Here is a 12,469-nt window from a genome sequence, read left to right on the forward strand (position 1 = left end):
GGCTGGAGTACCTCCTGTATGAGGACAGGCTGAGAGAGTTGAGGTGTTCAAGGCCAGGTTGGATGGGGCTTGGAGCCCCCTGATCCAGTGGGAGGTGTCCCTGCCCATGGCAGGGGGTGGAACTGGATGGGCTTTGAGGTCCCTTCCAACCTAAACCATTCCATGACTCTATAAGGAGTGCCCCGATGGGTGATGGAGTCCTTATCACCACCTAGCAGGTTTATCAGCTTGCCTGAGTTTACAAGACCTGTTTATGCATGGTATTAAATAAAAAATAAGTTTAAAAGGGCTAAAGGAGTTTGCACCCCCCCTGTGAATTGTTTGACACATGGGGAAATGTTCCCATGTGCGTCACCTGATGACAAGGAGACCTGCGGCCAGCACTGAGCTCTGTTGTGCTGCCGGATCAGTTGCTTGGGAAAAGGAGAAGGGTGAAAAAAAAAAAGAAAGCAAAACAAAACAAAGAGAAAAACGCACCCAGGAGGGCGGGAGCAGGCTCTGGCGTGACCCAGGTTTCCAAGGCTACTGCATGGCTGCAACCTCACTGCCAGCCGGGGCAAAGCCGTGTTTGGGATGATTTTGTACAATTTCTAGTGCAGGAATTGGCCAAGAATTTCTTGGCTTAGTCGCTTGTGGGATTATTAATGGAGCAGTTGGGGTTTTGAATGCCAACCTTGCAGGGAAAGGGTTGGATGATGCAAGCCTCTCTAAAAAGTTCGGAAGGATGTTTTCAGCTGAAAGCACGCACAACGACGATAGGCAGGCATGAAGGATCCGACATCGTCCTGCAGGTAGGGGTGAAGGAGCCAACGGGTGGAAAAGGGCTGGTGGTTTGGATGGAGGGGGGAGGATACACTGGGTCGTCTGTGCAAGGCATTGGGGCTCCCAGCTTGCTTACAGTGATGTATTCCTCTCTTGTGAGACCTCATCTGGAATACTGTGTCCAGTTCGGGAATCCTCAATGTAAGAAGGAGATGGAACTGTTGGAACAGGTCCAGAGGAGGCTACAAAGGTGATCAGAGCACCTTCCATACAAGGACAGGCTGAGAGAGTTAGGGTTGTTCAGCCTGGAGAAGAGAAGGCTCCGAGGAGAACTTCCAGTGCCTGAAAGGGCTACAGGAAAGCTGGAGAGGGGCTATTCATAAAGGCTTGTGGTGATCAGACTGGGGGCAATGGGTATAAACTGGAGAGGGGCAGATTTAGACTGGACATAAGGAAGAATTTCTTTGCCATGAGAGTGGTGAGGCCCTGGCACAAGTTGCCCCGGGAAGATGTAGCTGCCCCATCCCTGGAGGTGTTCCAGGCCAGGTTGGATGGGCCTTGGGCAGCCTGAGCCAGTGGGAGGTGTCCCTGCCCATGGCAGGGGGGTTGGAACTGGATGATCTTTAATATCCCTTCCAACCCAAACTATTCTATGATTCTATGTACGGCAAGGAAAGGGGAGCTCGGCAGCTCAGGAACAAAACCTGAGCTGCTTTCTGGCAGGTTTCCCTGCTGACTGCCTGCTGCCAGTCCGCAGGTGTAGCAGATCATCACGCAGCCCTCCAGTTTGCTGCCTGGGATAACAGCTTCATCCTTCAGGACTTCAACTCCCTCCACGGCACCTTCGTCAACGGCTGCCAGGTCCAAAACGCGGCCGTGAAAGTGAGGTCAGGGGATATCCTGCGCTTCGGCAAGGGGGGACCATCCTTCCAGTTGGTGGTGGGTGACCAGGTAAGGTGGGATGGGGTTCTGCCCCCCAGGGAAGGTGGGATCGGGCTGCTGCCCTCCAGGACAAGGGTGGGATGGGATTCTGCTCCCCAGGTAAGGGTGGGATAGGGCTGCTGCCCTCCAGGACAAGGGTGGGATGGGGTTCTACACCCCAGGTAAGGGTGGGATGGGGTTCTACACCCCAGGTAAGGGTGGGATGGGGCTGCTGCCCCCCAGGTAAGGGTGGGATGGGGTTCTGCCCCCCAGGTAAAGGTGGGATGGGGCTGCTGCCCTCCAGGACAAGGGTGGGATGGGGTTGCTGCCCCCCAGGTAAGGCGGGATGGGGTTGCTGCCCCCCAGGACAAGGGTGGGATGAGGCTGCCCCTTCCAAGGTAAGGGTGGGATGCTGCTGTTCCTGCTCAGGGCAGGGTGGGATGCTGCAGCTGCTCCTCCTTGGGGCAGGGTGGGATGATGATGATGATGATGATGATGATGAATGATGATGATGATGATGATGATGATGCTCGGGCAGGGTGGGATGCTGCTGCCGAGAGAAGGTCCCAGGGACAGTTTTAGTCTCCCAGGCTCGCCTGGGTGATCTTCGGGAAAAATTGGGGAGGGGGAATAAAAACCTGGAGCTCCCTCTGCTGAAGAAACTCGGCAGTTCAGTAGGGAGAAGGAAAAACATGGGACAGGTTTCCTAGCTGCAAGCTGGACAGGAGCAAAGGTAGGCCTGGATCATGTCCTTTTCCTTTTATTTGTATTTTTTGTTTCCTCCAAAAGTATTTACATTGGGTTTGGGATCATAGATTGAACCATAGAATGGTTTGAGTTGGAAGGGACCTTAAAGATCCTCTAATTCCAACCCTAATGGTTTGAAATGAAAAGGACCTTAAAGATCCTCTAATTTCAACCTCCCTGCTCATCTCCCACTGGATCCTGGTGCTCAGAGCCCCATCCAACCTGGCCTTGAACATCTCCAGGCATGGGGCAGCCACCACTACTCTGTGCCAATGCCTCCTCGAACTCGAAAGGTGCAGCCTGGATGGTTGCTTGTAGTGAGGTGCCCAAAACTGAACACAGAATTCAAGGTGCAGAGCCCCTTCAACACCCAATATAGCGCTACAATGTGCCCTGGGAGAAAACAAGGAGCTGGAGTAGTGGGAAACATGCGTCTTTGGCTGTATTTCAGTGAGATGCCAGGGTAACAGCCAGGAGTTGGAGGTCTCCATCCAGGCCAGGTCCATGGCCACGTTGGCAGATGTTGTTCAGCCCTTGTAATTGAGGTCTACGTGCCATCCAAGACCTTAATGATGGCTCGTCTCTACTGTATTGGAAAGCTCTGCTCGTAAGGAAAGGAGCAGAGAAATGTCTGAATTACATGTGTGCCAGGCACAGGGTAAGGTCTGATAAATGCAGTGGCAAGCCAGGAGTGCAGTGGGAAGCTTTGGTTCAGAACAGGAGAAATGAGAGGGCAGTACCGCTTCTGTGTGAGGCATGAAATGAAGGCTTCCAGGTTTTGCAAATGACACACAGAAATAAGCAGTCAAATCTAGAGAGGAGAGCTCAAAAAGCAGCAAACTCCTAAAGAATTCCTTTCAATTTCAGCAAAATATTTGGATTTCCTGATTTAAATTGGGTATTTAGGCAATGGAAAAGGGAAAGGGGTAAAATTCTGCTTCTGCACAGAACTGCACCTGGGTTTTTTATGACATAATGCAAACGCATCGCTGGCTTAAACCTTCCCAAGATCTTGCTGATATTGTGGTCTTTTTTTCCACCGCAGATGTCCTGTCCTCCTGTGCAACGTCGCACAGCGTGGACTGGGCAGCTCCAGTTGGTTGCAGAGTCCAAACCTTCAACCCCTGGAGCTCATCCCCACCTCCCCTCGCTGCCGTGGCAGCATCCCCTTGGCTGTCCCAGCACGAGGGCTTCCAGAGCAGTCGGCTGTGTACCCCATCCACCACAGCAGAAGCGACCCGTGAGTGCCTGTGTTAGGAGCGTGGCCACCGCTATCCCACTGGACACTTTCAGTAGGACCTCTGCGGTGAGGACAGGTAAACTTCGATGCCAAACGTGGTGGTGTGTAGAGTCATAGAATGTCCTGAGTTGGGAGGGCCCACAAGGACCATCAAGTCCAACTCCTGTCCCTGCACAGGACACCCCAACATTCACACCGTGGGGCTGAGGGTGTTGTCCAAATGCTTCTGGAATATTGTCAGGCTGTGACTGCTTCCCTGGGGAGCCGTTCCAGAGCTCCACCACCCTCTGAGGGAAGAACCTTTTCCTAATATCCAACCTAACCCCCCTCCAGTGCATCTTCCTGCCATTCCCTTAGTTCCTGGTCTCCTCTCTGACCAACTCAGCCTTGAGTGGAGTTGATCCAAGCAGGGGCAATTTTGCAAAGTGACAGGTGCTGCCAGCGATTGGGTGTGAATCCTTGTCCATTGGAGGTCATCAAAGACCACGTGTGGTCCTCGACGGCATGTGGGTCAGTTGAGAAATGGGCTGTGCCATACAAAGAGGAATGTCATTATCTTCGTAGTTGAAAGGGATGTTTCCTCTTCCTTTTCCCTCGTGCCTGATCGGGAAGGGCAATGACTGACTTCATCTGCACCCATGATTCATGCACCTACTCTCATCTCCTGTTTGAAGCGACATTTTTTCCTTCTTTGAAGTGCAGTTTCTGGCTGCCTGAGCGCAGGAACTTTCAACTAGGTTCATAGCTTCTGAAAATACAGCGTGCAAGAGCTGCGGAGCAGAGGCAGGAGTTTGGGGGAATAGTTCAGCTGGAAAATGAGACTTTTGCCATGGATGTTGTGTTCCTGGTTTGCATTGGGTTTTTTGAACAATATAGAGTTAACGGAGAAGTGCCAAGGTACGGCTGGTGCTCCAGAGCAGAGGCAGGAGTGTGCAGGTCCAGCAGCATCGCTGAGAGGCATCTGCACAGGCAGAACTTAAAGTTGCAGTAAAAGTAAAGGGAGGGAAGCACATGCTCTAAGGTAGCCCATACTCCTCTTGGTTTGGGGTTGGTTCCTCTTCTGAGCTCATGGACTGTGAAGTAGCCTCTGTGGTTTTGGGACAAGCGAGAAGGATGTTGTAAGAAGTTACAGTCGCCTGCAACCAGTTCTCATGTTAACATTTGCTGCTGTCGTGTGTGCTTTCTTCCAGTCTCAACCGATGTTTCGGGCAGTAGTGGGAGCACTGTTTGGGGAGCCCCTTCCCAGGGGACTCACGATGTGAAATTCCTCCCGCAGAAGAAGGTGATGCTGGGGAAGGTGTGAGGGATGCCACCCCTGTTCTGGTCCTCAGCAAATGCTCCTAGAATTGTTAAGGTTGGAAAAGACCTCTAAGCTCATCCAGTCCAACCATCAGCCCAACACCACTCCCTACTAAACCATGTCCTGAACTGCCACCACTGCATGGTTCTATAACCTCTGAAGGGATGGTGACTCCACCTCTTCCCTGGGCAGCCTCTTCCAATGCTTGACAACCATTTTGGTGAAGACATTTTTCCTAATATCCGATCTTAATATCTCCTAGCAAAACTTGAGGCCATTTCCTCTTGTCTTATCCCTTGTTCCTTGGTTGCAGCTCTGACATTGAGTCCCAGACGGGTGAAGGGACCATCACCAAAGGGAAGGTGACCATCATCCCCCAGGGGAAGGGGACTCTGGAAGTGTGGTGTGATGTGGGAAGCCAGGGCGAGCAGGTCCATGCATTTGATGGTCATGGGTTGGTACGCCTAGAGCAGGCAGCCCAGTGTCTCCGCAGCTGGAGAACAACAGATGGTACCTGTAATCTGCCCACAGGGTGAAAAGCTTCTACAAGTGGAGAAGGAAATCGGTCACCTCTCTGGTTTGGAAACAGAATCGAAGCAGAAAGATGCAACGATAAGAAATCTGCAGGATGAGATTGCAGCCATGGCAAAGACCCTGGCTCAGGCAGCGGCAAGGAACGAGGTAGAGCTGACCCAGAAGCTGCTCACCTTCGACCGAGAGCTGGCAGCCAAAACGGAGGCAATCAAAGCCTTGAAGGAACAGGTACTGAATGCTTCAATAGGCACTGAGATGGGGAAATACCTCTCTGATACAGATGGGTTTTATTTTAACACTCAGTTCTTAGGAGGAAGAGGTCTGGAACTAAGAAAATTGAAGGAGATGTGGTTTTCCCAGTTGTTTTATTTTGCACATTTACTGGCTTGCTGTGCAATTTTCCTGTATGTGGTAGGATCTGTAATGCTGCTGTGGGAAGGGAAAACAGCTTTTGGAGGTGGGAGGAAGGCATGGGAGTCCACCATGGGCCGGGCAGCTGGACCCCTTGTTTCCCTCTCGCCCCTCTTGCCCCAGAAAACACTGTGCGAATGCATTTGCAGAAGCATTGCAGATCTTTGGCATCCCAGTGAAAACAGGAGCTGGCTCGGGGAGAGAGGGCTCATAGCTGTCATGACCAGGAAGATGTTAATAACACACACCACCTTTTTATGAGACTACAGAAAATGTCCTGTAGGGACGGTGACCTCCTGAGTATCTCCTGTGTGGGAAAAGGGTCCACCCAAGGTGTCAGTCCAATGCAAGATGCGCAGCTGAGCATCTTTGCCAGCCCATCCCGGCTGCATCCTGCCCTCCCATCTAATCCTGGGTCTGAAGGAGGTGGTGGGATGCTTTGGGCTCCTCCTGACTCTTGCGAAGAGGAGCTTGTGATAAAGCAGGTTCCTGGTGGAGAAAAGCTGATAGCATTTCGGGGTGCTGTCACTGCGCTGAGATGAGACAATGTGTGGCACCTGTCTTCCCAACGGCTTTGCTTCCTCTGGCAAAAGCCTTTTCCACTTGTGAATCGGCTTTTCTATACCCTCCAGTAAATGCTTCGTGAAACCAGTCATTTGAGTGGTGGGAAGCGTATTTGTGCTTTCTGCACGTTGCCTGCGCAGTGGTGTCAGCTGAAGCGAGAAGCACCGACTATTCCCTGCTCCCAACTGCCAGAAGGGACTGCAAAAGCAGTTTGTGCAGCAGAACGGTGAGCATGAGTTATTAGCAGCTCAGGTTCTGTATCTGGGGTAATAAGTATGTATGGCAATAAAACAAATAAATACATAAGGCAATAAATCTGCAGGCGTTTCTGCCTGCTGCTGCCTTAACCGTGTCACCATGCGCTGGCCATGGACTCATGGCGTGGCAGAGAGCGGGATGCGTTGCTTCTCCGTGCCTTTTATGTTCAGATTTCAGCACGAATGGCCAAAATGAATTTAAGAAGATCCTCTCTGAAGCAATCGATGACTGCTGAGAGTTAAAGATGCTAAAGAGTAACCCCATCACAGTGCGACCCGGAAGGGACAGATTTCCCTCTCCGAAGGGGGCTCTAATCGAGTTAATAAGTTATCCAGCAAGGAATGTGGGTGAATCTGTGTTTTGCAGATCAGCAGCCTGCAGAAAGGCTCGAGCCAGGTTTTCAGCCATTCGCTCTATGAAAGAGACCTGGAGATTGGAAGGCTGCAGAAAGAAAGTGAGAAGTTGAAGAGGGACCACGCTTTGACTGCAGGTATCGTATCCCTGGAGCCCCATGTAGGGGCGTGAAGCAGTTTGGGACTGGGTCTTAACAAGGAGTGAGCATTGGCAAACCTGTCCAGGCAATAAATGATTTGCAGAGGCTGTTTCTGCACCTGGAATCTCTGTTGGACTTGCAGGCAGTGTGTAATATAATGAGTACCCCTGAAGTGAGGGACAGGGTGGAGGCAGAGAGTGATGGGATGGGGAAGTCTGTTACGAAAAAAGCCTCAAGAACCAGTTGTAGGACAGAATCTGAGCTGTTCTAAAGCGATGCTGTGTAATGGGCTGGTCTGCAGCTCCGGAGGGGAAACCACCCACCCAAGCTGCTGCAGGGCTGCACCTTACTGCAAAGGCCACCTTGGACCAAAAGCCTTTATCTCTGTCTTTATCAAGCAGGAGGAATGTAGTGTGTACACCAAATATTGGCTTTCGTAATGCATTCAGATTAGCAAAACCGTTCTGCTTGATTTCATTGCTGGAGATAAGGGAGCAATATCAGTGTTTGGCAGGGAGGAGGCATCAGAGCTCTGGATCTGACATAATAGCAGCAAAAACAGATCTGTAAGAGCTGCTTATCCTCCAGGGAACATGTGCTACAAGGCCCGGAGGAACTTGTTAGCGATGCTGTCACGGAGCAATGTTCAGCACGGCGTGCCAAAAGCTGGATCTGCCTTCCAAGTCCACCAGTTGTCAAAGAGGAGGGATGGCTGCTCGGTAGCCAGAGGGATTTTGCAGGGATGCGCTTGGGTAGCCTCTCACCGGAGTTGTTCTTCTCAGGTCTAGTGAGCAGCCTGCAAAGGGAGATCGTTGGGAAGGAGCAGAAAATAGAGCAACTCCAGCAAGACGTTGAAAAGATGAAGAAGGCAAACAGAGAAAAGGACAACCAGCTAGCAATTGTATCTGCTAAGGTGAACATCCCTAACGAGGGGCTCAGGATTATGATCTCGTGCATAAATTAGTGTGGGAAACCAGGATGAGAAGGGTTGTGCTTCTCTCTATTAAGGATGGTAGAAGCTATTCGTGTGGCTGGTTATCAGGGCAGTTGAAAACTGAGGGTCCTGGATGCACCAGAACAGAAGCCGTAGAGTTGTACACTCGGCGATGGGGCTGTGGTTGTGTCTGGGTGTCCTCCGGTGCCCACGGAGCAGCATTGCCTTCCCCGGCTGAATCCCTTCCTCGTTCTGCATTCAGGTCCTGTGCGCCCTGGATTTCTGCGTGCACAGTAGCTGTTTGTACACACAAAGCACTCGTGCCAAGATCTTTCTGAGGAGCCATGGAAACCCTGTCTTCATGTGGCTCCCTGCAGCCCAGCCTGGTTCTTCCCTTAAAGAAAGCGGCCTGTGCAGCAAGTTGTTTCTCTATGGAGTTGAGCTTCTTCCTCAACTGGCAGAGCTGCATCATCTGCATAATAAGCATGGAGCAGGCGTTTTGGCTGGCTGACTTGGCTCTTTTCCAGGAGAATTCAGTGCTTCACAGTGAATTTTAAGTAATGGAAAAAGATACGTGGGGCCCCTGGGTCACTGCACCTGCCAGCTTTTACCTGGCTGAGCATCCTCCTCGAGCAGCTCCCTGGGATGGGTGATGTAAAGCCTTTGACACAGTTTCTCACAGTATTTTGCTTAGGAAACTGTCAGCCTCTGGCCTGGACAGGCGCACACTCTCCTGGGTTGAAAACTGTTTGGATGGCCCAGAGAGTGGTGGTCAATGGAGTGAACTCCAGCTGGAGGCCAGTCACAAGTGGGGTTCCTCAGGGCTCGGTACTGGTCCAGCTCTGTTCAATGTCTTTATCAACGACCTGGATGAAGGCACTGAGTGCACCCTCAGCAAGTTTGCAGCCGACACTAAGCTGGGAGGAAATGTGGATCTGCTGGAGGGTAGGGAGGCTCCAAAGGGATAGGAACAGCCTGGACCACTGGGCTGAGACCAATGGCATGAGGTTTAGCAAGGCCAAATGCCGGGTCCTGCACTTGGGGCACAACAACCCTGTGCAGTGCTACAGACTGAGGGAAGAGTGGCTGAAGAGCTGCATGGAGGAGAAGGACCTGGGGGTGCTGGTTGACAGCAGCTGAACATGAGCCAGCAGTGGCCCAGGTGGCCCAGGCCGCCAATGGCATCTTGGCTTGGATCAGAAATGGCGTGACCAGCAGGGCCAGGGAGGTGATTCTGCCCCTGTACTCAGCACTGGTGAGACCGCACCTCGAATACTGTGTTCAGTTCTGGGCCCCTCACTACAAGAAGGATGTTGAGGCTCTGGAGCGTGTCCAGAGAAGAGCAACAAAGCTGGTGAGGGGCTGGAGAACAAGTCTTATTGTTGGTGAGCGGCTGAGAGAGCTGGGGGTGTTTAGCCTTGAGAAGAGGAGGCTGAGGGGAGACCTTATTGCTCTCTACAACTACCTGAAAGGAGGTTGTAGAGAGGAGGGAGCTGGCGTCTTCTCCCAAGTGATAAGTGATAGGACAAGGGGGGATGGCCTCAAGCTCTGCCAGGGGAAGTTTAGACTGGATATCAGGAAAAAGTTTTTCACAGAAAGGGTCATCGGGCACTGGAACAGCTGCCCAGAGAGGGGGTGGAGTCCCCATCCCTGGAGATATTTAACAGACAGGTAGACGAGGTGCTCAGGGACGTGGTTTAGTGGCAGATAGGAATGGTTGGACTCGATGATCCAAGAGGTCTTTTCCAACCTGGTGATTCTGCGATGCCCTTTAACCCACGGGAAGGGGCTAAGTGCACACTATTGTGTGCAGGAGGGAGACCAGGCATCCTAGGGGTGCATCCTGCTGGGTGCCTGGTGGCACTTGGTTGCCAACAATGTTTGTGATGAGGCAAAGAGCACTTCCCAGGTCATCCTTTTGTGGCTATTCCCACTCTGTGGATGTATGAAGACCCAGGGTGAGGTGGGAGCTGGCGCACGCAGGCTCATAGGAGAGGCACCCTCGTGCTTGGGACAGGCAGAATGGGCTTCATCTCTGAGACCTCAATAGCTGCAAAACACAGTCTGATACAGTGATGATTAGCCTGGAAACGTCTGTTACCATCACAGTCAGGTTCCTGTGGATGCATTGAAGAAGCATTTGTTACTTTTGGTCCTTTCCTCCATCCCTGTTACACTATTTCAGAGACCTCTTCTAGGTGCTTCCTACAGGTATTTATCCTTCTCTCAGTCAGGCAATGCTTTAATAGGAGCAGTTCTAGGTGCTCTCAATGCCTTGATGGTCCCAGCATGGACACACCACCATCCATGAGGTACAGGAGCATTTAGCTGGGCTGTAGCAGAAATGATGGTGTCTGCCTGCCCTGATGATTTTTTTCCCCCTCTGTTGCCATTCGTTCTAGTGCTCTAGAATTAAAGAGGAAATGAAGCGTGAACTCGGAGAACAAGAAGTAATTGAGTGCCGAAATGTAAGTTGCGAGTCATTTGGGGTGAGGGAGGCCACAGGAGAGCAGCACCGCAGGAATGCCTCATCACAACAATAATTAACTGGGCATTTTAAGGGTGTTGGTTTGAATCTGGGTCCTGTAATAGAAGATACGCTGTGCAGTGTGAACCAAAACTGGTAATTCCTGTAAAAACTATCACGCTGTGTTGCAATGCAGGAAAAATGGTGTCAATAAGATTGAAATTCCATTTGAAAACCAATCTAACTGCAGTAAATATAGGTTAGGAGAAAATTCCAGCATGAGTGAAATGGGATAGAAGGGGAAAATGTATTGCTTATGGGTTAAAAGCCTCCAGCGAGGCGATGCCCAGCTCCTCTGGTGAGAGCCTGCGCTGTCGCGGACTCTTGCAGCGCATCAAGGAGCTGGAATGTGACCTGGAGAGGCTGCAGGGGGAGGTCCAGAAGTATTGTGCCGAGCAGGAGAGCATTCGAAACCAGTTGGCCGAGAAAGCCAAGGTGAGCATCCAGCTGTGTTGTATGTGGTGGAGGGCAGGGAGGGATGGGCTTGGTAGGGAGCAGACACATGGGACGAGGGCCAGCAAACAGGCAGAGGGTTAAAACGGGCTGAGCTCTTCCATGGACTTCGAAGGACCTCATGGAAACTGCTCTGTGAGCAATGTGTTAGAAAGTCAAGAATGGATGATGGCCAAGGGACTAAAACAAGGCATTAAGTGTCCAATGCTGCAAACCCAGCCCCTGTGCAAGGGTTGCTGTCTGTCTTCTGGCATTATAAACTGGAGAGGGGCAGATTTAGACTGGACATAAGGAGGAATTTCTTCAGTGTGAGAGCGGTGAGGCCCTGGCCCAGGTTGCCCAGGGAAGCTGTGGCTGCCCCATCCCTGGAGGGGTTCCAGGCCAGGTTGGATGGGGCTTGGAGCCCCTGATCCAGTGGGAGGTGTCCCTGCCCATGGCAGGGGGTGGAATTGGATGATCTTTAAGGTCTCTTCCAGCCCAAACTATTCTATGATTCTATGACTTCAAAGCTTTATTTAGAGTCATCTGATGTGCCACAATTCCCTGGCACCGCTTTTATATGCAAATGTTCTCGTTTTTACAGGCTGAGGAGGAGCTGAAAGAAGCCTGTGCCAGGCAAGCTCTGCAGCTGCAGGAGATGGGGCGCAGGGAGCGCCTGCTGCGAGCGGACATGGGGCGGGCCAAGGAGCAGGTAGGGTAGAGGTAGGGGTGGAAGCATCCATCCCTGTCTGCAGGCAGCGAAGTAGGGAGGAAAACTCACTCCTCACACTTGAGGAAAGGAAATGCAGAGACCTGAGCACCAAACACTGGCACAGGGCTTAACTTGTCGCCTGATGTAGAATAATAGGCTTATCCACAGGATTTGCATACTGTAGAAGAAACAGTGAGTTTAATAGGATACAGTAATGCACTATATGTTAGTCATGCCGTCTGGGACCCAGGTAAACTCTCCTCTGTGCCCAGGTAATGCTGCTCTGGGAAAAGACAGACCTTGGCAAAATAACACGATGCTAGATCACTGGGACAAAGCTGAATTTGGCACTGGAAAGTCACATTCCCCCCCCTGTAAACTGCAATGCAGTTTTGCTAAAGTGAACTTGTTAGCAAACCCAGTCAATGAGAGAAAAATCTATGAGCTGTTTGATTTTGATTTGTCCAGAGAAGTGGTGGCTGCCCCATCCCTGGAGGTGTTCAAGGCTGGATAAGGCTTGGAGTGACCTGATCCAGTGGGAGGTGTCCCTGCCCATGGCAGGGGATTGGGACTAGGTGGGGTTTGAGGTCCCTTCCAACCCAAACCATTCTGTGATTACGTGCTTGAAAAATAA

At 51.5% G+C, this 12,469-nt stretch overlaps 1 protein-coding gene across 5 annotated transcripts in view; it reads left to right on the top strand.

The window, feature by feature from the left end:
• Positions 1 to 580: 580 nt before the first annotated feature.
• The window catches only part of FHAD1 (forkhead associated phosphopeptide binding domain 1), a 29,055-nt gene continuing 17,166 nt past the window's right edge, over positions 581 to 12,469 (top strand). For 3 of the 5 annotated variants that reach the window (XM_054085540.1, XM_054085542.1, XM_054085539.1), the window contains exons 1-10: positions 581 to 791; positions 1,486 to 1,713; positions 3,476 to 3,746; positions 4,861 to 4,952; positions 5,502 to 5,732; positions 7,104 to 7,227; positions 8,013 to 8,143; positions 10,567 to 10,632; positions 11,022 to 11,126; positions 11,728 to 11,835. In XM_054085540.1, coding sequence (XP_053941515.1) covers positions 666 to 791; positions 1,486 to 1,713; positions 3,476 to 3,746; positions 4,861 to 4,952; positions 5,502 to 5,732; positions 7,104 to 7,227; positions 8,013 to 8,143; positions 10,567 to 10,632; positions 11,022 to 11,126; positions 11,728 to 11,835 — 1,482 coding nt within the window. In that variant the 5' untranslated portion in view covers positions 581 to 665. The remainder of the gene's footprint in view (positions 792 to 1,485; positions 1,714 to 3,475; positions 3,747 to 4,860; positions 4,953 to 5,501; positions 5,733 to 7,103; positions 7,228 to 8,012; positions 8,144 to 10,566; positions 10,633 to 11,021; positions 11,127 to 11,727; positions 11,836 to 12,469) is intronic. The other 2 variants (XM_054085541.1, XM_054085543.1) reach the window with 2 other exon arrangements.

Source organism: Cuculus canorus, chromosome 21 (genome assembly GCF_017976375.1).
Source record: "Cuculus canorus isolate bCucCan1 chromosome 21, bCucCan1.pri, whole genome shotgun sequence".
In the NCBI taxonomy this organism is placed as follows: Eukaryota; Metazoa; Chordata; class Aves; order Cuculiformes; family Cuculidae; genus Cuculus; species Cuculus canorus.